The 25,458-nt window shown below is 46.8% G+C and overlaps 1 protein-coding gene across 1 annotated transcript; it reads right to left on the bottom strand.

The window, feature by feature from the left end:
• Window positions 1-913: 913 nt before the first annotated feature.
• Window positions 914-5,437, bottom strand: LOC139354816 (uncharacterized). The gene is made up of 2 exons (XM_070999065.1): window positions 2,649-5,437; window positions 914-2,582 (listed from the first exon to the last, which is right to left on the bottom strand). The coding sequence occupies exons 1-2, from the start codon at window positions 5,110-5,112 to the stop codon at window positions 964-966; spliced, it is 4,083 nt and encodes a 1,360-aa protein (XP_070855166.1). The 5' UTR covers window positions 5,113-5,437; the 3' UTR covers window positions 914-963.
• Window positions 5,438-25,458: the final 20,021 nt, after the last annotated feature.

Raw genomic sequence — 25,458 nt, 5'->3', positions numbered from 1 at the left:
GGCAGTCGCTCGGGGCGATCGTTTTATTCTGTTAACAATTCAAATCAGCCTCACACACTGGTCGGCATATGTATTTTGACAAAATAAAAGTTAAGTATACTCATAACTTGAATTTACTTCTTGTAAACTATAGGCATCAATGGAAAGGTAATTTCAATGCCGTTTGAATGATACAATACATTTCTTTACCCATTCAGTACTTATTGAAAAGGACAAATTTGTGTAAATCAACTTTTAAATTTTTTTTTCAAACTTTTTTCCTCGACTTGAAAACTTAAACTTTTTGATGCAAAAAGTTTCTTCAAACAAAAATAATAGTAACTGCAAAAAGAATTTTTCAAAAATCATTTTTCTTATATTTTTTATGATTTTTTGAAGGTGACAATGTCGGAAAAAATTTGTATGAAAAAGAGAAAAATATGGCTCAAATGCCTGTTTTTAAGCATTTTCAAAAATTCATAAAAAATATAAGAAAAATGATTTTTGAAAAATTCTTTTTGCAGTTACTATTATTTTTGTTTGAAGAAACTTTTTGCATCAAAAAGTTTAAGTTTTCAAGTCGAGGAAAAAAGTTTGAAAAAAAAATTTAAAAGTTGATTTACACAAATTCGTCCTTTTCAATAAATACTGAATGGGTTAAGAAATGTATTGTATCATTCAAACGGCATTGAAATTACCTTTCCATTGATGCCTATAGTTTACAAGAAGTAAATTCAAGTTATGAGTATACTTAACTTTTATTTTGTCAAAATACATATGCCGACCACTGTACATTTCAAACTAACTTAATTTTACCGCAGTGTGCCCTCCTACGATTCACAAGACAATGAAAAGCACAATTTATGGCGGCATCCAGTAAACCGATATTAGTAGGCCCGCACTTCAAGGGCCAAGAAATCCATACGAGATCGGATAAATTAACAAATACTAGATTTCTCTTACAATACTTAGTCTACCTATCGATTACAATGTTCGACCGTCGACATCCCCGACCCCGTGAAGAACCGCTTCACTCAAATCCAAAACTGCAAGTTTTGAGACGGGCCGCAACATTGTCCGAGATAGGCCATTGTCGTTCACGCGCACAGTAGCGCGTCTGACGACTCCATCAGCTCCGCTGTAGACCTCCTCCACGATTCCCTTGCGCCACTCTCGTCTGGGCAAGGCAGGATCGCAGACGAAGACCATATCGCCCTGGCGGATGGGCTCCGTTCTCCGGCACCACTTCTCGCGGCGCACAAGCGTAGGCAGGTACTCCAGGACCCACCTCCTCCAGAAACGGTCTCGCAGCATGCGAGCAATCCTCCACTGCTTTCGCGTAGAACCCTCCTTGGGCAGCTCCGCATCCAATCCAGGCGTATTCGGCAGGTTAGCTGCTCCCTTGAGCAGATCATTTGGCGTCAACGGCGCCTCTTGGTCCGCATCCACCGGCAAGTGGGTGAGCGGACGCGAGTTGACTACATTCTCCGCCTCGATCAGGAAACTCTCCAACACATGGTCCCTCGGCGCGACTTCCTTCAGGGTATGGCGCAGCACTCGTTTGACGCACTGCACCATCCGCTCCCATACTCCGCCCTCAGACGGGTTCGATGGGCAATTGAAACCCCATTCAATGCTTCTGCTGGACAACTCACTCTGTATCCTCTCCGTCTCGAACACGTCTCCAAATCGCTTGGCCTCCCTGTCAGCTCCCACGAAGTTCTTGCCGTTATCACTCCGCAGTCTATGTACTGGTCCTCTACGGCAGACGAAGTTCCTCATCGCTATTATGCAGGAATCCGTCGACAGGTCATGAGCCAACTCCAGATGAATCGCCCTTGTCGTCAAGCATGTGAACAAGGCGACCCAACGCTTCTCTCTGTGACGGGATACAGTCACCAGCAGTGGCCCAAAGTAGTCCAATCCGGTGTACTTGAATGGCCATCCTCCCGCTTCCAGTCGATCCTCTGGTAGGGGTCCCATTATCGATGGCATCGGCCGCGTTCGCTGCAACTTGCACTCGTTGCACGACGAGATTACTTCCTTCAGCACTCGTCTCATCTTCGTGACCCAGAATCTCGTCCGAATCTGAGCAATCGTCGCATCCACGTTTTGATGCTTCATCTGGGCATGAAAGTGCCTCACAATCAAATCCGTAAGACTGTGCCTGTGTGACAGTATTACGGGCCTCCTCGCACTGTACGGCATGCACAGCGCGGCATCAACTCTGCCATAAACTCGCAGAACTCCATGTTCATCCACGTAAGGCGCCAGACCTCGAATCTCACTCGAGCTGGCGACGTCCTTTCCGCATCCCGCCGACCTCATCTCGTCGGGGAACGACTCCAACTGGGCCTGTCTGACTAACAGGTTCTCCGTGGCCTCACACTCCGATGCAGTGAGTCCGTACTCCTCGATCTCGCTTCTCTGCTTGCGACACCAACGCGCAAACCTCGAGACCCATGCTGTGGTCCTCACCAGGCGACTGAAGCTCGAGAATCTCTGGAACGGAGTGGCAAATTCATCCGCGGCCACCAATGCAAACTCACCGGGCATCTCCTCTTCATCAGGCGCATCTGGAACACGCTTAGTTCCCTCCTCAGGCGCATCTGGAACACGCTTAGTTCCCTCCTCAGGCGCATCTGGAACACGCTTAGTTCCCTCCTCAGGCGCCGGCCAGCCGCTCGCTGGCTGCCTCAAAAATGCGGGTCCACTTAGCCAACGTGATTCCGGGCTAAGGTCCGCCTTATTCTGCGACCGCGTCGCATCATCCGCTGCGTTGTCGGCTGTAGGTACCCACCTCCACTGGGAAACCTTCGACGACTCCAAAATCTCCGCCACTCGGTTGCCAACAAACTGCTTGTACCGGCGGTGGGTGCTGCCGATCCATCTCAGCACCGTCTTTGAGTCCGTCCACAACACCGTCTCGCTGATGTCCACACTGTGCTCCTCCTGGACAGTGTTCATCAGTCTGGTTCCAAGAACCGCTGCCTGCAGCTCCAACCTTGGGATCGACATCGTTCTCATCGGCGCGCACTTCGTCTTTGCGCACACGAAGCTAACCATCACGTTGTCATCCTCGTACGTATCCGGGTCTCGATCGTCGTTGCCATCTCTCCAAAGGAATCGTTGGGAACATCGATCCTCGGGTCGGATCAGGACTTGGTGGAACATCTCCTTGATGTCACCGCAGACTCCGACTGCTCCTTCCCTGAAGTGGAAGAGCACGGCTGGCAAGGGCTTGTAATGCTGAGGCCCCTTGTCCAGCGCCGAATTTAGCGAGGTTCCTCCAACCTTGGCTGCAGCATCGAACACAAGCCGGACCTTACCGGGCTTGTTCGGGTTTTCGACACCAAAATGTGGCAAATACCATAGCCGGTCGCTCGTCACCGCGACCTCATCCTGCTGCAGCTTCCTCGCATATCCTTTGGATACGTAATCCTTGATGATACGATCGTATTCCAGCGCCAACTGCCCGTTGCGCTTCAACTTCTTCTCCACATTGATCAGCCGTCTGTGCGCCATCTCATAGCTCCGTGGCAGCACAGCGTAGTCGTCCTTCCAGAGTAATCCCGTCTGGTAGCGACGCCCCACTTTCACCGTGGTATCTTCGAGGCTCCTTTGTGCCCGCGCGTCATCGCTGCCTGCGACCTGTGGCGCGAGCTTCACACCAAAGCTTTCCATCTCGAAGTAGTCCTCCACCATCTTTTCCATCGTATCATCCATTGACACGGCTAGAAGGCAGGGCCTCGGTGACGGCGTAGTCGATTGCCCACTTACTGGCCCAAACACAACCCATCCAAGCTCGGTTGCGGCCGCATACGGTCCCTCTCTGGCAAACCGCCTCGTCCTAAGTGGCAATCCCAAATGTCCATGGTCCAGTCCGATGAGCAACTTAGGCACCACGTTGATGTAGGGCTTCATCGGCAGACGCGCATCCTTATGCACGCCCTGGACATCTCGTCGACCTAACGTCTGCATTGGCAGACTCAGGCTCGAAACGGAGTACACGTTCCTTAAAGCGTGGCGAGTGGGCTTCCCAGCTCCACTTATCTCTAGGCTCACCACGTTGCTGGGCTCTCTGCTGGCCCTTCCTCCAAACCATTGTATATTCAGCTGTCGATGTACGCCTCGCACTCCCAGATTCCTCCGTAGCTCGTCATCGATCATCGTGACGGAGGATCCTTCATCCAAGAGCGCGTATGTATCCACCTGGCGACCAGCTCCGTACAGCGTTACTGGCAGTATACGGAACAAAAGTCGGCCTCCCTCGGCGTCAACGCAGTTTAAGTTCCTCTGCACGGGCGCCTCCGCTGGCTGCGGGGCCCTTATCTCCAGGCTGTTTCTGGGGACAGCCGACTGTAGGCTCCCCTCGTGGTCCCTGTAACCACCTCGTGGCGAAGACCTCCTGTCCGGGCCGCGTCTGGAAACTGCTGACTGCTGGTTTCCTCCGTTGTGGCTCCTGAAGCCACCTCGCTGCGCCGGCCATCTTCGCTCCTCGTCCGCACCATGTAGCAGACGGTGATGCAATCTGCGGCATCCGTTGATCTGGCACTCGCCATGTACATCGCAGGTTCTGGTCGTATGTCCACTCCGTAAGCATGTGAAGCAGAGCCGATGCCTCCTCACCATGCTCCACCTACCCGGTGGCGAAGCTCCAATGAACTCCCTGCAGCTCGTCGCAGCATGTTGCCCTCCACAAATTGGACAACCTCCATGCCGATCATCCTGTTGATCGCATCCGTACTGGTCGACGCTCGCATGTAGAACTCGACGCCTCGGCTCCTTTCCCTCGACGTCCAAAACCGTACACACGACGTTTGCGTACTCCTGCAGCCACACGCTGAAGTGCGCCACAGTGGGAAAGGGCTCGATCGATGCAGCGTGCCTGGCCCAGTCTACTCGCTTGCTCGTAGGAAGCTTTGCCACAAGCTCCTCCATTCGCGTTGGGTTCCGCAGGTGCTGCTCCGCCTTCGTTGACTGCAAGAAGGCCGTGAGGTTACTCACTCGGGTTGCGAAGGGAACGATCCTCGCCAGGTGCTGCTCCGAAATCGGCGGCACCTCTCGCACGCTGTTCAGCTGGCTGCGTATAAGCTGCTCCGGTCGGCCGAACCTAAAGCGCAGCTGCTCCATCACGGCGCTGACGTTCCCAGGGTGAATCAGCAGCGACTTCACTGTCTCAGCGCCTTCAACAACCTCTGGTTGTTCTCCAAGTCTGTGCAGTTGTATGCTTGGGTCGTCTCCACAAACGCACAGTTAAAGATCGGCCACTCCTCGGGCTGCCCTCCAAATACAGGCAGGTCCGGAAGCTTCCTTGGCCCGTACACTCTTTGGGATTCATTCGGCGTTATCGGGGCGTAGGACCCAACAAATGGCGATGCTGTTGCCACGTTGTGGGTGCTCCCGCCCGGTAGCACGAATCCATGCGCTGTCTGCGCAACACTTGTAGCACTCAGTGGCTCCACAAAGTGATTGCACCGACACCGCTATGTGGGACCGGCCCGACCCCGTTAGTTGAGGCCTCACCGTTAGATGTGGCTAATGGCGGTCCGCTCCAAGATGGCGGCCGCCCCGACGCTCCACTGATGGCGCCATCTGCGCTTGGGCCAACTGCGATTGGCGCGCAATTGGCGGTGCTCACACTGTTCAGGGCTTTAACCTGCTTTAGCTCCTCCTCCAACGCCGCGATCCTTTTCAAAAGGTCCGACGTGAGGGACTGGTTCGTCTCCGGCTCTGATCCCGCAGCTGTGACAGCAGTACTCCTCGATTGGGACGCTACTGTAGTCACCGTAGTGGCTGGGCTAGAAATGGCCGCCGCCGAGGTTATGTTCACTCGCGGCCGGTTTTCTGCTCCACTACTCACTGGCTGCTGATCCGCTCGCGTTGCTGTAGGGGTGGCTTCCCCTCCTCTCAGCCGCGAGCTCCTCTTCGGGGAATGCTGCATCCTAACAGGTCCAAATACGGCGCTGCCTCAGCGCTCTCCAAAATGGCGCCACCTGTGCCTTCTGGCCGCTGGCTGCGGCAGGCGATGCTTGACGCTCCTTGCGTCTTCTGGCCCGCTGTCTGCGGACCCCGTGCTTGGCGCTCCTTGCGCCTTCTGACCGCTGTCTGCGGTCTCCTTAACTGACGCGGCCTGCGTCTTCCTGTCGCTGACTGCGACTCCGTCCGTACCCAGTGTTCGGCGCTGTCTGCGCCCGTCTATGTCGCTGCCTGCGACTCCTCTACTGGTACGGGAATTGCTCCTGGCAACTCTCTAGCTGGTCGTCAAGCCGTCCTCCAGCGCAAGTTGCCCTTACAGTCTCCCTAGGACTGCGAATAAAAGGAGTTGTCTTGCATCATATGGAGTTGCCTTGTTAACGACTACCCCACACGCGTAGGTCCGAAGAGAGGGTGAACTTTAAGGGCGGCGTGCGCCTGGTGGCGCTCGTGGCAGTCGCTCGGGGCGATCGTTTTATTCTGTTAACAATTCAAATCAGCCTCATACATTTCAAACTAACTTAATCTTACCGCAGTGTGCCCTCCTACGATTCACAAGACAATGAAAAGCACAATTTATGGCGGCATCCATTAAACCGATATTAGTAGGCCCGCACTTCAAGGGCCAAGAAATCCATACGAGATCGGATAAATTAACAAATACTAGATTTCTCTTACAATACTTAGTCTACCTATCGATTACAATGTTCGACCGTCGACAGCTGTGAATATCCCAATTAGAATTCCCCTCTTTTATGTTTGGCCTATACTGCCGTGGGTTCCGGGGTCACAATTAGCTTGGTAAGATTGGGTTAGGTTAGGTTAAAACAAGAAAGGAAGTTGAATTCGCCAAGCCGAAGCTTGTATACCCTTGCAGTTATAGTTATTAAATTTAAAAATTCAAAAAATTATATTCCCATTAGTATATATGTCAGAAAACACCGAAGATATAATTTGACGGACAGACGGACATGGCTAGATCGAATCGTCCAGTCATGCTGATCAAGAATATATATACTTTGTAACGAACTTATTTTTGTGGTCTGCTCGCCACGAGATTCGTGCGGCTAGCTCAGTAGATTGTGTGTTCGTCCCACCAAATTTATATAAATGTGACCGCCCAGTAGCTCAGTGAGAAAGCACAGAATTCACTGGTTCGTAGTGGGCTTATTGCGGGTATATTAGTACAAATGTCTTGGTAGCTTGGTTGGCCTTGACTCGTCACTTATGACCTTCGGTACTTCCGACGTTGTCTCGACGACCTCTTGCCTGTTTGACTCGGTGCTCCAGTCTTGTAGCTCCCTGAAGATCCTTGCAGCTCCCTGAAGGTGCTCGCTCGCTGCTCGCCCTTGACGCGTTGACTTGGTGACTGCTGGTAATGACTCGGACTCGTAAGGGGGAGCAGCAGTACGGGCTTAGGGAAGCGTCACCGTTCTCAGACTAGGGTGAACAGAAGCTGTGCTCTCTAGGATCACTCCTTTCGACACACCGGCGCCTGTCCCTTGCTCTGTCCCGGATGGTCCCACCGGGGTTTCTGCTTAGCCCGCGCGGACAGTCAAGGTGGAATGCCAGGAAGCTGCCTCGCGCTTTACTTCGCTTACGCCTAGTGTAACCGAACGTTCCACCCTAGCCTCACCCGGCTTTTGGTGCTCGGGGCTCGGGCGTACGCCGCTCCGGGACCTCGCAAGTCGAAACCGTAGGGTTCTCCTGGACAACTCCACTCGAGACCCTACCGATCGACCACTCTCCCTTGTTATACTCGTTATTTTTGTTGATAGGGTTAAACCGACCGCCTTGACCTAGCAGAGTGATGCCGCCTGGACCTCAGCTACCTGCGTCTCAATTCGGAGATTCCTGGTATCCCAATTCCCAACGTCGCGACGTAGCAATCTTGCTCCCACGGCGCTGCATTTCCGACGACTCGACTTGCTGCTGCTCCCTTGTAGACTATCTAGTTGATTAACTGTTCACTTTGATATCTGATTGATCTTGATGGTTTGACTCCTCGTGATCGACTGATCCAGCTGGCAGCGCTCTGCGGCCTTATATAGGGCCTCCGGGAACCGTTATTTCCCTTTTGCGCACGGCCCGCTGGATCTCTCCACTCCGGGTCCAAAGTCCGTGACTCCTGGTTGACCCACTTGTCCTTCACGTACCGCTTCCAACCGATGTTCTGCCCACTGCTGCCGTCCCGCTGATTCCCGTGATGCTTGTGGCACGCCTGTGTGCCGCTCCACCGCCGAGATGTGGCACTTCTTATCCCGGTCCAAAGTTCACGGAAGAGTCCAATGTACGGTGGAGTCCCGTTATTCCCATGGCACTCTTGCTCTGCCCGGCAAGTCTCCACTCTCTCCTTATCCGCTCCTTGGTCTCTAAACTCTCTGGATATCCATCCTTGACCTCCAAACTTTATCGATCTCCATCCTTGGTCTCCAAAATTTTTTTCTCTCCATCCTTGGTCTCCAAAATCTTTTTCTCTCCATCCTTGGTCTCCAAACTCTCTCGTTCTCCATCCTCTCCTCGCCGCGCCGTTACTACGCGAATTCGCCGCGTATCTGGTAAGCGGCCGGTCATCTGCTGCTGCTGCTGCATATATTTGTGGGGAGTTATTCAACTCCTCACAACTTTGTGGGGTTGACAACGTCTCCTTCACTGCATTGCAAACTTCTGACTGAAATCAGTATACCCTCTGGAAGGGTATAAATATATGTATGTAAAACTTCTTCGCTCCAATTATAACAGCGCCTTTCAAAGGCTGTCGCCGCTGATTTTCCAGCTTGGCCGCCGAGTTTCTTTGCTTGCGTTTGGCCCAATATCAACCTCCTGCTTAGTCTCTCCTTCCCCAGCGCCTTCTCGGGGACTTTCAGGAAGCGCTTCGAGCCGCTCGCCTACAAAAATTCTTAGCTGAACGAAACTGCCTAAGCGTTTCCTTTTTCTTTTATGGACTCACCAGTCTTTACACGATCCAGCCGCAAATCAAATATAAAATATTCCTCCATTCATCAAAAGGTCACACGCGAACTGAACTACGATATAACTATGTCCGTACTCTGCCGCGGCCGAAAATGGAAAGACAGCATCCGCCGCTGCCAACCCCCGATAACCTTGGTCGAGGCAGGTGAATTTCTAGGGGCGCTTGACATTTGCCACTGTTACTCTCTCCGAGACCCACCGGCTACCTATAACCCTTTTCTAGGCCTGACATAGATGGCGCCACTGCTGGGTTTAATCTGACCCACAGATGGAGCTGCTAAAGCATCTTGTATCTTTGACAAGCGTTCCAAGCGGGCGGCCTATTTTTATCCTCCCTATAGAAGCTAGCTCGTACTTCACCTTCGCTTAAGCTGTCAAGTAGCTGGTGGTGGTGGAGTCCGGAGTCCTAATAAAGAGGTATTAACACAACGTAACCAAATTCTTATAGCCAGATCTTACTTTTTTTGCGAGGATACGCCCAGCACTTCAACTATTCTGCGGACTTGCCCTGTTGTGGTACGGACTAGGCGTCCTATTTCACCTGCACTGACCTCCTGCAGTCGATTTTGGGGTTTTTCCTTCCATTTTTAATTTTCAGTTTCCACACCCCTTTTGCACGCACACCGCCAAAGATTACATTTCTTATTCTTCAGGCCGCGGCTAATGGCGTTCATTGAAATTTACTCGCTATACCTGGTATTTTTTCTGGTATTTCCTTAGCTTATCTGAGTACCGCGATGAAAAACAGACCCGACGAAAGGCGTTAACCGCGTATTTGCCTCTGGCTCACTCCTATGGTTAGCTCGCTGTTTTCGTCGATGTGAGTACGAGGCTTATATATGCGTATGCTGGAATTCAATACCGGGAATGCATTAGAGTTGGGATATTTATACCCTTGCAGAGGGTATATTGATTTCAGTCAGAAGTTCGCAACGCAGTGAAGGAGACTTTTCCGACCCCATAAAGTATATATATTCTTGATCAGCATGACTAGACGAGTCGATCTAGCCATGTCCGTCTGTCCGTCCGTTTCTACGCAAACTAGTCTCTCAGTTTTAAAGCTATCGGGCTAAAACTTTCCCAAAATTCTTATATCTTTTGCAGGTAGTATATAAGTCGGAACCAGCCGGATCGGACAACTATACCTTATAACTCCCATAGGAATAATCGGACAAAAAAATTTAAAAAAATTATATCTTTGGTGTTTTTTAGCATATAACCTCCTAAGCTTGGAAACAACATTTTTTAATTAGTTTTGAATTGTGAATTAAATTTTATCGAAATCGGACGACTATATCATATAGCTGCCACAGGAACGATCGGAAAATTGGTAGGAAAATAATATGAAACAAATTATAGCTTCGGTGTTTTTTAACATATAACCTCCTACGCTTGGAAATAACATTCTTTAATTAGTTCTGAATTTCGAATTTAATTTTATCAAAATCGGACGACTATATCATATAGCTGCCATAGGAACGATCGGAAAATTGGTAGGAAAATAATATGAAACAAATTATAGCTTCGGTGTTTTTTGACATATTATCGTATACTATTGGGAATATCATTTTTTGTGTTTTTTAAATTTAATAATTATAGCTGCAAGGGTATATAAGGGTATTCTTTCTTTTTTTTTTTTTATTAAATAAGCTTAAATATATATATACAGGAATAAGAGTGGTAGAAGAAGAGAAGAGATAGAAGTGTTAGTGTCCGGAGATCATCTGCGTGAGGTAGAAGTCTACCTGTCCGTGTCGTCTCGGCAGCCAGGGGGTTAGGCTGGGAATTAGCCTGTGCGTCCACCGCCCTGTGGTCGCATTGTTCCACCTCCATTGCCATGCCTCGATCATGATACTGCGCTGGGTCCTGCTTCCGGTGCTCCCAGTTTTTCGTTCTGCCGCCAGCAGGTCTATCGGTATAGTACCGACTACCACTAGCACGGCTTCCTCAGATTCCGTGCAGAAGCTTCTTGTGATGCGCAGTGCGCAGCGTCTGTAGACAGCTTTGCACTGGCGGCTGTATGATGCGGTCTTCATATCTTCGCCCCATATGGGCGCGGCGTACAGTGTAGTACATGTCACCACTGTGGCAATGATTCGTCTGCTGTGCTGCTTTGGTCCTCGAGTATTGTCCATCATCCTTGAGATGGCTGCAGTCGATCTGAATGCTTTGGCTGCTGCATACGATAGGTGTGACTTAAACGATAGCCTGTGGTCGATCAGTACTCCAAGATACTTGATTGAGGCACTTGTTTCTATTGGAGTTGATCCGACTCGTATAGTTGCCTTCTCCACAATCTTCCTGCTGCTTATGAGCACTGCCTCCGTTTTGTGCTCGGCGACTGCTAACCCGTTGTCTGCGAGCCAGCACATGAGGGTGTCTATCGATAGGTTGCATCTATCCGTGATCTCTTTGAGGGTTTTGGCTACCGTTACCAGCGCTATGTCGTCCGCAAATCCCACAACAGCGCATCCTTCGTACATGACGTTCCATAGTATCGGACTGAGCCTTGAGGTACTCCTCCTGTCACCTGGTACTCATGCTCTCCGACATCAGAGGAATATGTGAGCACTCTGTCCTTGAAGTAGTCCGCTACGGGGTAGATCAGGTAGTCCGAGATTCCCATGCGATGAAGTGCTTGCAGGACAAGGTTCCAGTTGGTAGAGTTAAACTAATTCTTGACGTCCAGAGTGCAGACGAGACAGTACTCTTTTGAGCCACCTAGCCACCTTTCTCCTTCGATTGCGTTAGCAGCCAATTGGGTGACCGCTTGGATCGCGTCAATGGTGCTTCTTTTTCTCCGGAAGAAAAACTCGTGGTCCGATAACACTCTAAGTTGGTCGAGTTCTTTTTCGAGGTGGGTGCAGATTAAGCGCTCTTCTTCCCCGTTGTATTTAGCATACATAGGGGTCTGTATGAGGATGCGTCGTCGTTCACCTTGCCCGGTTTTGGGACAAGCACCAACCTTTGACGCTTCCAACCTATGGGGAAGGTTCGTTGGGTGAGACACATGTTGTTCAACTCCGTGAATATACCCGGGTAGTTTGCCACCAATGTGTGCAGTGCAGCATTGGGAATGCCATCGGGGCCAGAGGCTTTATCGATCTTCGTTTTTCTTAGTGCAGCCAGGACTTCAGCTTCGCTGGTAAGAACAGTATCGCTTTCCCCGGTAGCTTGCCATGTAATGGGCGGCTGGGTGGGAAACAGAGTGGACACTATTTGGTCAAGCTGTAAGTGGCCGGTAGGGGTCGGCTGTCTGTTGAGCTTATCCATGACCATCCTGTATGCTGACCCGAATGGTTCTGCATCCGCCGCTTCGCACAGCTCCTGCAAGCATTTGGCCTTGCTAGCTTTGATCGCTTTCTTCAGCACCTTTCTCATGGCTCTATAGGTTGTTTCCCTTAGCTCCTAGTTTCCGCGTCCTCTGCTTGTCTGGCACCTACGCCGGGCCGCTAGGCAATCTTTCCTCGCGCTGCCTATCTCGTCGATCCACCATGGTACTGGTCTTCGCCCGCTACCACCTTTCGTGGCCTTCTCCATAGATGCATCGCACGCCTCCTTATCTCTATCGGCTGTGTTAGCGTAACGCAGACGTTTTCCATGTGTGCTAGGAGGTACACTGTGTTAAGGGTATGCGCTTTGTAGGTCGTTTGGCGGCTGCTTGGGGCGGCCAGTCTGGGGCTTGTCTGGGTGATGATCAGGGCGTGGTCGCTGTGGGTGTATATGTCAGACACCCTCCATACGCGGTTACGTGCCAGTTCAGGGCTAGCGAAGGTCAGGTCGATAATTGACTGCCGACCTGATTTGCTGAAGGTTGGCATACGTTTAACGAAGCCACTGCCTCAAGGAGGATGGTTCCCCGCTGTGTTGTACTAGTGGTGCCCCATGGTGTGGACCATTCGTTGAAATCACCTGCGATGAGGATAGGGGACCTACCGCGTGCGTCGTCAGGGATTTCCTGCATTGTTGTTCTGAACTCGCTAATGTGTACGCTCGGGGCTATGTAGCAGCTGTAGAATGTTATACCGTTGATCCTCGCTCTGGTGTATCCCGATCTGGAAGCCCTTTGCGATAGGTGTCCAGGGGGCTGCCCGCAGCTCCATATTGCTGCTCTGCCATCCGAGCTGTGTTGCCATACGCCTTCATGCCTGTCCTTGTAGGGCTCACTGAGTATTGCCACCTCAGCTTGTTGCTCGATGACCGTCTGTGCTAGCAGGTCCTGCGCCGCTCTGCAGTGGTTTAGGTTGAGATGTATGACCTTAACCATTCTGTGTATTGTGCATGGCACTCCGGTACTCAGGGCACGCCCTGCTTACGATCGAGTGTTCGGCCTCTCCTCCAGATTTTCCGCTTCTTGTGCAGATGATGCATTTCGGTTTGCCCTGGGTACAAGTTTTATACTTGTGGCCATCCTTGCCACATGTGAAGCAGGATTGCTGCGTGTTTTTGGCTGTTGCCTCTGACGCTCGGCATCTGGCAGACATGTGGCCTAATCCCATGCATTTGTAGCATCGCCTGGGCTCCATTTTCTGTCTTATGCGGCACTCGACCCATTCAACCCTGATTTTCCTCTTGTCGAGGATCCGCTGCGCATGCTCAGGTCTGAGGTGGACCGTTGCCGTTTGGGTTCCGCCATACGCCTTTCGCATCCCATAAGCAGCGCCCGCCGGGATGTCGCACTCCTCCTCAGCGTAAACTGCCTGTAATAACTCCTCGCAGGTGGGCATCTCGTCTAGGTCGCGGATTTCCACTTGCACCGTGTCCTCCAGCATAGCCACTTCGGCCTTGCCGCTAAAGGCGGACTTGATGGCTGTATGCAGTTTTTGCGTGGCTGGGTCTGAGGGTTTCTGCATCTTGAGTAGCAGACTCCCGTTGGCTGTCCTGCGTATGCCATGCACACCATCCTTAAGCCCCTGAAGGGTAGGCTCGGCTTTGACCGGCTTGAGCATGTCTGCGTACGATCCTTCGCTGCATTTGATGAGGATAGCGTCTGAGCGCTGATTCCTGCGCTTCGCGGTGCGGCTCGCGTGGTCTTCGCTTTCCCCAATACTCGCTGCAGTCTCATGGGGCTTCTTGCCGTGGGGCAAAGAGCGATGGTGTTGTCTGCTGGGTTGCCCTGGCGGTCGGACCCCTGGCTCGGGATTAATCCAGCGTCGCACTGATCTCGCTTTGCAGCTACTTCATTGCATGCAATGAGTCGATCGTGGCCTGTGTGACATGGCGGACGACCTTCTTGTCGTTGCTCTTGGTGGCCGTGAACTTCACGACCATTTCGTCGAACATCTTGCCCAGCTCCTCGGTAAAAGCTGCGCCGTTTTTCTGCACCCGCTGTTTTTGGTGAGCTCCAAGGCTCGCCTCTTCAGGGCTGGTTGGTTCCCGACTTCTCTTCGGGGTGGCTTGTTCATCCTCGCTACTGCCGAAGTTGAACATTGGCCCGGTCACTTTGGGAGGCGCAGACACTGGGTGGGCATCGGGAGTCTGCTCCATCCCCGTTGGCGACCGCTGCACCTTCTGTTTCATAATCTGAAACTTTTTTAGCAGCTCTTCTTCTGCCGTGGCAGACGGACGATTTCTCCTTATCCATCGCCTGCACTAGTCGGAGGTCCATCGGTGAGCCGGGACTTCCCCCGGTTACTGCCTGATGGGAGCTATACCGCTCCGGCTCGGCTCCCCAGAGCCCCGTTTGAGCTGGCGCCGCTATCGCGGTGGGGTTGGAAATTGGCCGGTAACTTGGCTTTTTGCTCATCCACCCCTGTAGGCAGTGGCGGAGGTGGTTAGGTTGGATTTAAGGATTTAGGATTTGTCTGTTTTATTTTAGTTTTAATTTCCCAGGCAACCGACTTCCTAGAAGCTCCCGCTTAGCCGCTGTATAGCTCAGCGGCGAAAGCTTGCTGTTAATCTCGCTGTTAAGCTCGCTGTTAGAAGCGGCGCTGTCCAGCACTGCGATCAGCTGATTGATTTTGTGGTTTGTGCAGGAAAGCCGCGCTTTTGCGGCTTGTGGAAGCTGTGAGCAGCACCAAATATATGTGGTGAGGATCCCCCCCTTCTGTTCACCAAACTTGTCCACCCTTTGCAAGCGTTGCACTGTGGTTTGTTGGCTGGGTAAAACCTTCCTGTCGCGTCTGTGGTACGTACCTGCAACCTGAGGTGTCCCGCACTAATCAAACGCACTTTTAGGTATTTAGCACGGCTTACTGCGACCAAAAACTCGATATATTGGCGAACGATGTTCAGGTCAACTTAACTGGGTGAGATGCACATGTGTGTCAGAGAGTTGGGATATATGTACATAAGTGTTAGTGCAGTTCGCGCTCACGCAACAATTTTTTAAAAATAAAACAATCACAACAATATTTTAGTCGAGGAAACAGTGCAGGAAAAACACTTTAAAAATGTAGGAGGCGTGTTTTGGCGAAGCACTTCGAAAATCGGAATTAATTTGCACTGTGAGCTTGGAATACATTTTGCACACTTTAAACTTTTCACTGAATTTGGATCTCTTTCGGAAATGTGTATATGTCACACATACGGATGTATGGATGTAATTAGCTTTGATGTACGGCCATATGTACTTATGAATTTTGCACGAAAAGGAAAATGGATTAAAAATGGCCGCACGATCTTTCGGTTGTTGGAAAAGTTGAATTCGCCGGAAAATCCGGTTAAATGATCAAAATGTAAACGTCGTTCCTGATGAAGTCAGCTTGCGGTGGCTCGCTGTGGGGGCTAAAAGTAGAACACTCGGCGATCGCAAAAAAAGAAAAACTCGGAAAAACTGTTCGATGATAGCGCGGAGCGGCCGGGCGTTTTATTCAGGCGAATTGACAAATTGAACTGGACTTAGAATCTAGCTTTACCTATGCCACAGGCCTGCTGGAAGAGCGAGCATGAAGAGAGAGGGAGAGGGGAACCTTAGCCCCGTTTCGCGGCCTAAACAATAGGTATTGATCAATAAAATTAATTTCAATTTTCACTAAAGGAAAATCTTAAAATATTTGGACGCCAGGCAGACTAGCTTTATGAGGGTATGTGGGTTTGGCGTTTTGTTGAAAAAAACTTGCGCTTTACTGAAGTCTGTAGAATCTACATGCCTAATCCCAACTTTGTTGCTTTTATAGTTGCCGAGATCTCATTCTTTATAGGGTCCTTCTTCCTGATACATACTTTCCGAAGAATCTAGTATACCCTTTTACTATGCGATCAACGGCTATAAAAAGTATGTAAGTTCCCAAACTGAACTTACACAATAACATGAACATCGACTGTGGCACTGGTGGCAGCGGCCAAGTTCTCAACACCGCAAGAAACGGAGGTTCAGACCTAACAACACAAGACAAACTAGCAAATCGAACAGCTCTACGGTGTGTATTCTGCACTTAGGGCAACTTGACTAATTTTGGTGGACCAAACCCATTTTTAACAAGTTGTTAAAACGAAAAATCTTGTTTTAGGATGCATTAACAGAAAACCATTCGGCGTCTTTGTCAAGTTAACAGATGTTAGGCCAGCTATTTCAAATACAGTTGCAGTTTTTAAGTGCTTATAATTTGAGCTATAAAGCAAACTAAGTAAACTGTTCGGATTGGATTAAAAGGATGGTTATTCATCCTAAACTTTCAAACTGTAAAAATCAAACTTTGTTTTTACAATTAAGTGCTAGGGGTAGTGATCTAAAACGTAAATTTCTTTAAGGAAATCACATTTCAAATAGTGTAAAAAAGTGAGTACAGCGGATTCCATTTCCAAAACCTAATGAGATTAGTAGAGTATTTTATTCTGGTCGAAATGTATATGGTCAGAATCGCGACTTATTGCAACATTTGCTGTAATTTTATTTTTTAGACCATAACCTCAGTGCACGGCTTGCACGCTGGGCCTTGAAATTACAAGGACCTAAATCCAAAATCAGTCATTGAAATGGAAGCCAAAATGTGGTACCTAATGCCTTGTCAAGGACATTTACAGAAGTGCTTTCCGTCTTAGGCATAGTGAGCTTAGTGGATATGGATGCCAGTGAGGTTAGGGGAAAAGACTATGAAAGTTGTAAAGCAGCTTCTTCCTCAAAAGCACAACAAGTTTTCGATGTTAGGATCAGCAACGGGTTTATTTATCGTCGCGTTGAACATACTTCAGGAGAAAAAGTGTCGGATGAATCCTGCTGGATGCTTTGGCTTCCTAAAGAGCTAGTGTCCGATTTGTTAAAAAAAAAAACAAATGAAGATCCCTAAGTTTTAGAAAACTTGAGAAGATATTTCTGTTGGCCAAATTTCAAGAATTTTGTCAATAGGTGTGAAGTGTGCAAGTCGACAAAGCATCCCAGTCAGACCTTAAGACCAGCCTTGAGAAATACAGGTCAATCAAAGGCTCTACGTAGATTTTTTAGGCCCATATGCACGTAGCTCGGAAGAGCATATAAGGCTGTTTATTGTGGTTGATCATGCCGCTAAGTTCCCGATTTTGAAAAGGACATATTCCATTGCTTCGGCGTACCGGAAACTATAATTTCCGTTCAACGGCGTTCAACGCTTTACTCAAAAAATATGCAATCGCACACTCCTATACCGCGATTTATGCTCCACAAGGGAACCCCTCGGAAAGGGTCAAGCGATCAGTGTTAGCTGCTATCAAAGCGTATATAGAGCCCAGCCAAAAGAACTGAGATAGTCAGCTCAGTAGTATCTGTATCGCGTTGAGGTTAAGTTATCATTCGTACAGAATGGTTTAAAGTCATCACATGATAGTAGGGCAAGTACTACCATATCATTCGGGAGCTAGGATTGGTTGAGGATGGAAATGTACAGTTTGGTAAGAATGACTCGCGAGATATAATAAGACGTACGGCTCAGGATTCGATGGAAGCCCAAAGGAAAAGGAATGAAAGGGCTTATAATTTGAGGAGCCGAATTGTGCCTTACAGACCAGGCCAAAAGGTCTTTCGCCTGAACTTCCAACAAAGTAACTTCACAAAGGGTTTTAGCTCAAAGCTAGCACCGGGTTTATAAAGTCTAGAATTTGAAAAAAACTGGGCTATGCCTATTATGAAATAGGGGACCTCCAAGGAAAATTAATTGGCAAATACAACGCGAAAGACTTGCGACAATAAGACAAGCTGGTATCACCCTTGTGTCAATAGCTCACCCCAAGTGAAATTTTAGTGGGGGGACTCAAGGTCCAGACCCGAAGTTCATTTTCGGTGGGAGTGAGACTAATATTATCAGTCGAGAGACCTACATGTTAGTGCAAGTGCGGTGGAATATAAATCTATAAAAAATCCGGAAAATCCGCCATTGCCGTAGAACAGTTTTCGTGAACTAGTGCTAAAGTGCCAACCCCTAGAGGGTAAGTGTTTCGCGAGTAAGCGAGGAAACAGTGTGTTGAACGCCTACATGTTTCAGGTGGCACCTAAGAAGTTACATAATCAACGAGTCCGCCAAAAACCAGGCTTGGCCAAAAGAAGAAATCAAAAGAAAAACCAACAGCAAGAAAATCAACAGCACATGCGCAAAAGGCTTTCAATCAACAGCAGCGCTAAACAATTTGTATTAAATTTTCTTCATATACATTTCAATTTTTTTCGACTTTTACGTGAATTTGTTGTTGAGTAGCCCCGCAGCCAAGAACAAATTAAGCCAGGGTAGTTTTCCAGTAGGCAATACCGTCAACATGAAAAAATTGGCCCAATGATTTAAAAAAAAAACAAGGAAGAACGCTATAGTCGAGTACCTCGACTATCAGATACCCGTTACTCAGCTATATGGAGATATGCAAGCAGCAAAGCGAGATTAAAATGCGCCACCTACCGGAGGTATACAGATTTAAGCGTTATGGGCGTTAGAGTGGGCGTGGCAAATTTTTTTTTGGATCAATCGATAGGTATCGACGAGACCAATACATTTCAGTTAAAATTTTTTATCTAGCATGAAAATTGTGGCCGTCACAGGTTTTCGCGGTTTGTGGGCGTTAAAATGGGCGTGGCAAACTTTTTTTTGGGTCAATCGATAGGTATTGATGAGAACAATACGTATCAGTTAAAATTTTTATTCTAGCATCAAAACTGTAGGAGCCACAGTTTTGGGCGGTTTGTGGGCGTTAGAGTGGGCGTGGCACTGTGCTGAAACAAACTTGCGCTGCGTAAGAAGCTCAGGAAACTGCACGCCAAATCTCAATAGCCTAGCTCCTAGTTTCCGAGATCTCAGCGTTCATCCGGACGGACAGACAGACGGACAGACGGACATGGCTAGATCGACTCGGCTAGTGATCCTGATCAAGAATATATATACTTTGTGGGGTCGGAAACGCTTCCTTCTGCCTGTTACATACTTTCCGACGAATCTAGTATACCCTTTTACTCTACGAGTAACGGGTATAACTAGAACAATTTAAAAGGCTCGAAAAGCAATCGAGTTTTTCGCATTTTACGCCGCTCGAGGAAAAAGCAGCAGCAGCAGCGTAGCAGCCTAGGTTAAGTAATTTTAAGACAATAAGCACAAATAGGGAAATAATTCAAGATAAAAGGGTATTTGCCGGAGCAAAAATGAAATTGAGAAATCCTTTTCTTTAGTTTCCGTTTCCTTTCCCCTTTAAAAGTTCCCCTCGCCCAAAGTCTTAGCCGCAAAAGCTGGCTAGTAGTTCGAAAGGCGCTTCATCGATGGATTTCAAGGTGAGTGTCGAATATTCTTAAAGAAATTAACTACCAAATTATATAAAAGATAATGCCCCTTAAGCAGTATAAGCGTTTCTATAAATGAAGAAAAAAAATTACCGATTCTCTCTGTCGAATATTTTACTTGTACATATATGTTATCTACATAAGCCTAGTCACCAATGAGATTTTGATAAAGCTAGAATTTAAAAATTGTAATGTCATCTAGAATAATGATTTATACTGAGTACGGTTCTTAAGCTACTAATGCACCTTAGTATATTTATATTTTGCCCATTCTTAAGTTTAATCTATGTTTAAAAGTTTATAATGTTTGCTGAAGTTGAGTATATGTTGAGTGTTGTCTATAGGAAAGCCATGCAAAATATATGTAGTTAATTTAACTAATTATTTTCATAAATTTGATTTATTTTATTTTATTTGAAGTTTTCCTTTTTGTAACTTTTTGGAAAGAGTTTTATTACACGTTCTATTTTCGTTGACGTTGACTTAGGAACTGAACTTAAAGTAAAAACTTATAAAGATTAATTAATTATTATAATTGACTGGCGCCTCGCTTTAACATAACCGTTCAATCGTTGGCTTATCTGGAGCTTAAGCATGTCGATAAGATCCACATCATTATCTGCATAAGCGAGCGAAAGAACGGAGAGAGAAACTACCCAAAAAGAAACTACACTGTAAAAAGTTTCATATATACAATAATCTAGATATATAACTCCTATGCTCTTAAGAATGATTAAAGCCCTCGTTAATATATAATATTTACTTAAAAATAACATATTACAATGGGTTTTAAGTGGTTTTTAATACAACTACACTTGCTCGCTGCGACTATCATTTGAATTAGCATTTTCGTTCTTTTCGTATTCATTTGAGTACTTCAAATTTCTAATTAATTTTATTCGTTTAAATTTAGGTTTGTGTCGCCTTATATATCTATTGGTAATATATTCCTTTTAATGAGTATCATCAGGCTTATATATATGTTTAGTTTTCCTAAATGGGCTATCAATTTTTAATTTTCCTTTTAGTATCATATCTACTTTAGCAAATCTTTTTCATGTTCCTTTCTCTCTTCATTTAATCGCTTAATTTTACCATCCTTTCTTTTTTTTACGTCTATTGTTGGCTCTTCATTAAATAAAAATATTGATGCAGGAGTTTTACCTGTAGCACTATGAATAGTGTTGTGATTATAATTATAAATAATTTTTTCCATATCCGTTGCAACAGTTTCTAATATGTTTTCCTTTCTAATTATACTAATTTTTTCATTTATTGTTCTATGACAACGTTCTTTATCAGCTATTCTATTTTAAGAGCTTGATATTTCAATGTTTATATATTCTTTTTCTAGCCATGGGCCTAATGCTCTACTTGTCATACCTTGATCTTAATCCATTTTTAGTACTTTGGGCTTACCGAGAAAATTTAATACTTTTAACAATGCTGTTTGTGCCGAACCGAAGTAGACACTTCCGGGTCACACCGCGTGGCAAGGGGGTAATGAGCACTTGTCGCTGGCACGGGGACGCTTTGCTGGCAGGACGATCGCGTCGCGGCAAAGGTAACGAAGGTTACTGCGATGTCGGACCACAGGCGATGCGGAACTGCGCTGAGGTTGAGCTAACGAAGGTTAGCTGCTTGTGGAGATAGTGTATTACGAGCCCTAGGAAGTAGAACCGCTGAGTTATGAGATGTGTTGATAACTGATTTATTCTTCATTTGATACCTGCTTATATACTACTTGGAACACGGAAGCTTGGTGTAATGATTAGTGAAATAAGCTATAATCTAAAGTAGGTCAGGGAATTATGATTATGGTGCAGATGGCTCGGCTAAAACTGCAACGTGTGCTGACTGCATTGGCGCGTCAGTGTACCGTTGAGTCGAAGAGAAGGTGAGTTAGTGAGACATATAACATGACCACACCAAAAACCTCGATGTCACCACAAAATCCTGGGATCCAATCCTGTGTTTTATTATCAGAAGAAAACTAGACCGGCAACCAGGACCCATTGACCTAACTTTAAGGGTTGAAGTATTTTTTTGTGTAATAACCGGTGAACTTCTTGAACTAGGACCTAATAGACCGTTGGCCCAAGGCACAAGGCTTGGGTATGTAATCACAGGTTTTCTCGATAAAGAAAATTCATCTGATACGGAATTCAAACCTATTCCGGTAGAAGACAGAGGTGATTTTGCAGAACCGAACGCTGCTTATGAGCCAACGAAAGATAAAAATCCGATGAATAATAATCAATTTGATGTAGAAGAAAGCAAACGGCAAAATGAGATGTCACCCGATGAAGAAGGGATTCATTTAACGAACGTATCAATGATGGATCATAAAATAGAAGATACTGAAGACAGATGTCTCCAATCAAGAACTAGCGACACTGACTCGTCCGATCGAGATACATATAAGGGTTCATTTCAGTTGACTGAACTTTAAACTGCAAGAGAAAAACCAATTAATATAGAACCAACTTTTCATCAATTTAAAAGCTACAAGAAGTTTGACTTTTGTTCAACAGTTCTAAACTTAACCAAGAAATATCTTAGTTTTGTTGCAGAAGGTCCACATACCATAGAGGTGCCAAATGATCAAGTTCTACGGGGGCACAATTTCAGTCCCCACGGTAATGTCAATTTTATCGCAAAGGGGGGAGATTTGAGCAGCATAAAGAAGATGTGAAGGACCTGAATCACAACCATGAACCGCCGCAGTTGAAGGAAAGATCCTCCTCGGTCAAAGATTTGTTAGGTGCTTTCTATACAAATCGGCCAAGGGCTGACCGACATCACGCCTTAATTGAGGGTACCCCTCAATGGGGGGGAGAATGTTCGTACCCAAAGGTACTCAACATGACCACACCCAACAAATCAAGCAGAAACCAAGTTGGGAACAGTACCAGGCGCTCAGTAGCACTCACTACAGATGAGAAGTGCTTATCAGCATATTATATGTCTCACTAACTCACCGTCTCACCGACTCAACGGCGCACTGACCCGCCAATGCAGTCAGCATTTGTTGCAGTGTCAGTACCAGGCGCTCAGTAGCACCCACTGCATATGAGAATTGCTGATCAGCACATTATATGTCTCACTAACTCACCTTCTCACCGACTCAACGGTACACTGACGCTCCTGGTACTGTTCCCAACTTGGTTTCTGCTTGATTTGTTGGGTGTGGTCATGTTGAGTACCTTTGGGTATGAACAAATGCCTTTTTTGTTTCGATCCAATCAGTAGATGTGGTTTCGGTTGCTGACCAAAATGTTGATTTTAAATAAATTTAAGTTAAGAAAGATCTATTATTTGTGAAGAAAAAAACAATAATGTATTTATCTCTTATATTATTTGGTGTTGGAGTAATTTCATACGGTAAATCTGTTCGCCTGTTTCCGCATGTTTACTTAAATTACACGTATTGAATTGTTAATTATGTTTTGTATTAAGTCTGTCTTTGTAGTAGTCTGGGTTAAAATATGAGTTTCCAAAGTCTATTATCATTTTTTGTATTCCTTGGTGAATTTTATCTTCGTATTTTAATAATAAGGTCCTTAAATTCTGAATAGCTACTTATATTTATAAGATTTTTTATAGCATTATAGAGTTAAGTTCCAGTGTTAATTTTGAAATATAACAAAATCATTAATATTTTCGAATAGAATAGTAGATGTTCGTCCACAAATGGCTTCTAGTATTATGTCGTTTGCCTTTTACTTTAATTAATTGTCTTTTATAAATATTAAGAGGACGCTCTGTAATTGGAATACCTAGAAAGCCATCTTCTTCTGCACTATGAATTTTACGGACGAACGATTCAAAATCTTCGGTTCCTGATACAAGTGAATCTGATTCATTGTTTGTACAAATTGTGGCCGTTTCTTGACTTCTATCTGTTATGTTTACCGTGGAAAGAGCGTCTGCTACATAATTTTGTTTGCCTTTATTGTGCCCAATTTCAAAGTCGTATTCGTTTAATCTGTTTTTCCACCTCTGTAACTTATGTTTGGCTCATTTACATTGTGTAACCAAGGCAAAGGTTTGTGATCGGAAATAATGTAAAACTTTCTACCGTAAAGGTATCAGCGGAAGTACTTGGTTGCCACACTATCGCCAATAATTCTTGTTCTATAACAGAATACTTAGTCTATGTTGAACTAATAAGCTTTTTTATTAGTTGTTGCTAAATTAAAATACGAATTTCAGGTTGCTTTAGGCTTGTTAACAATTTATTAGCGAGAGAGAGTACAGCAGGCGAGACGAGAATGCGTTTTATGTCGAGATCAGAATTCGTACTGATTTTACAAACGGACAGCCAGCCGAAAGCTGGGCCGAAAAATGCAAGTACACGAAAGACGAGAGAGCTAGATAAAGAGAGCTACCTTTCGCGATGCCATTAATATAAGAGATCGAATTAAGAAGTTAGTTGGCTGCTGCGGCTGCGTGACCCGACATACTCCCCCCGTTGGAAGCCTGGGCTTCAACATTATCCTTAAGGGGTAGCAGACACAGCTTGTTTACTGCTCGCTTTGTCACTCCTGATACTGTCTTCAGAACGGCAACTCGAGCAACCCCATCTCCACCGAAGAGAAGCTCGATCACTCTGGCGAGGGGCCACTTCATGGGAGGCAAGTTTTCGTCCTTAACCAGAACTAAGTCATCGACAACCAGGCCAGGTTTTGGGGTGCGCCACTTGGAGCGCTGTTGTAGCAATGTTAGGTATTCTTCCTTCCATCGGGACCAAAAGATCTGCTGCAAGTAAGCCACGCGTTGCCATCCATCCAAGCGATTGAAGTTAAGACTGGTCACATCCGGCTCGACGAAAGAAGAAGGCGGACCACCATTCAAAAAATGTGCTGGGGTTAATACATCCAGATCAGCTGGGTTTTCTGAAATTGAGACTAATGGTCGAGAATTAACAACCGCCGAAATGTGACACACCAGGGTCCGCAACTCCTCAAAGGCTAAAACAGCAGTGCCAACAGCGCGGTAGAAATGATGCTTGGCGATCTTCACAGCCGCTTCCCAAAGACCGCCAAAGTGTGGCGACCTAGGAGGAATGAAACACCAATCAATAGCCTCAGCTAGGCAAAAGTCCAATGTAGCTCTCTGATGATCACAAATCTGCCGCGGCCTTCTTCTAGTGCATATAAATCGTTTGAGGCCATGTAGAAACGATACCGTAGAGAGATCCTTGACCAACTCCAGATGAATAGCCTTCGTGGCGAAGCAAATGAAGACACAAACGTAGCATTTTACTGGAGGCTTGCTTCGCACCTCTGACTTGTAGAGAAATGGCCCGCAAAAGTCAATGCCAGTGACTTCGAATGCATGAGATCCATCAAGTCGTTCCTTTGGAAGATCCGCCATTATATGCTCCACTACTCGAGGCTTCATTCGAAAGCATCTAATGCACTTGTTTACCGCCTTCATTACCGTCTTTCTCCCCCCAATAGGCCAATATTGGGATCGAATTATGCCAAGTAATGCCCGTGGCCCAGTGTGCAGATTGCGTTCATGAAAGTGAGTAATAATGGCAATAGTGACCGAATGACTCCGTGGTAATATAATTGGATGACGCCCATTAAAATCCAGAGAAGAATTCCTCAGCCGGCCATCCACTCTAAGAAGCCCAAATTGGTCAATGAATGGCGAAAGAGATGCGAGCGAGCTGGAGGAGTGCACCATTCCCTTTGACTGCAATGATTTGATGTCATCCCATAAATGTGAGCGCTGGACAAGACGAAGCAACAGCAACAGAACAACAACTCCATCCAAAACAGCCGACACATTGGAGCACCACTTTCTAAGCTTAAATTTTCCCTTGGCTAGAAGTTTTGATGCCTGATCCA

Source organism: Drosophila suzukii, unplaced genomic scaffold (genome assembly GCF_043229965.1).
Source record: "Drosophila suzukii unplaced genomic scaffold, CBGP_Dsuzu_IsoJpt1.0 scf_26, whole genome shotgun sequence".
NCBI lineage: Eukaryota > Metazoa > Arthropoda > Insecta > Diptera > Drosophilidae > Drosophila > Drosophila suzukii.
This window is presented reverse-complemented; position numbering and strand designations above follow the sequence as displayed.

What these genes read in the sequence shown, in the direction of transcription:
- LOC139354816 (XM_070999065.1), bottom strand. Translation starts at nt 5,112, where the DNA reads ATGGAGCAGCTGCGCTTTAGGTTCGGCCGACCGGAGCAGCTTATACGC. An exon ending in AGCGAGCGGCTGGCCGGCGC is followed by an intron (nt 2,583 to 2,648) that starts CTGAGGAGGGAA and finishes TTCCAGATGCGC; the next exon opens with CTGAGGAGGGAACTAAGCGT.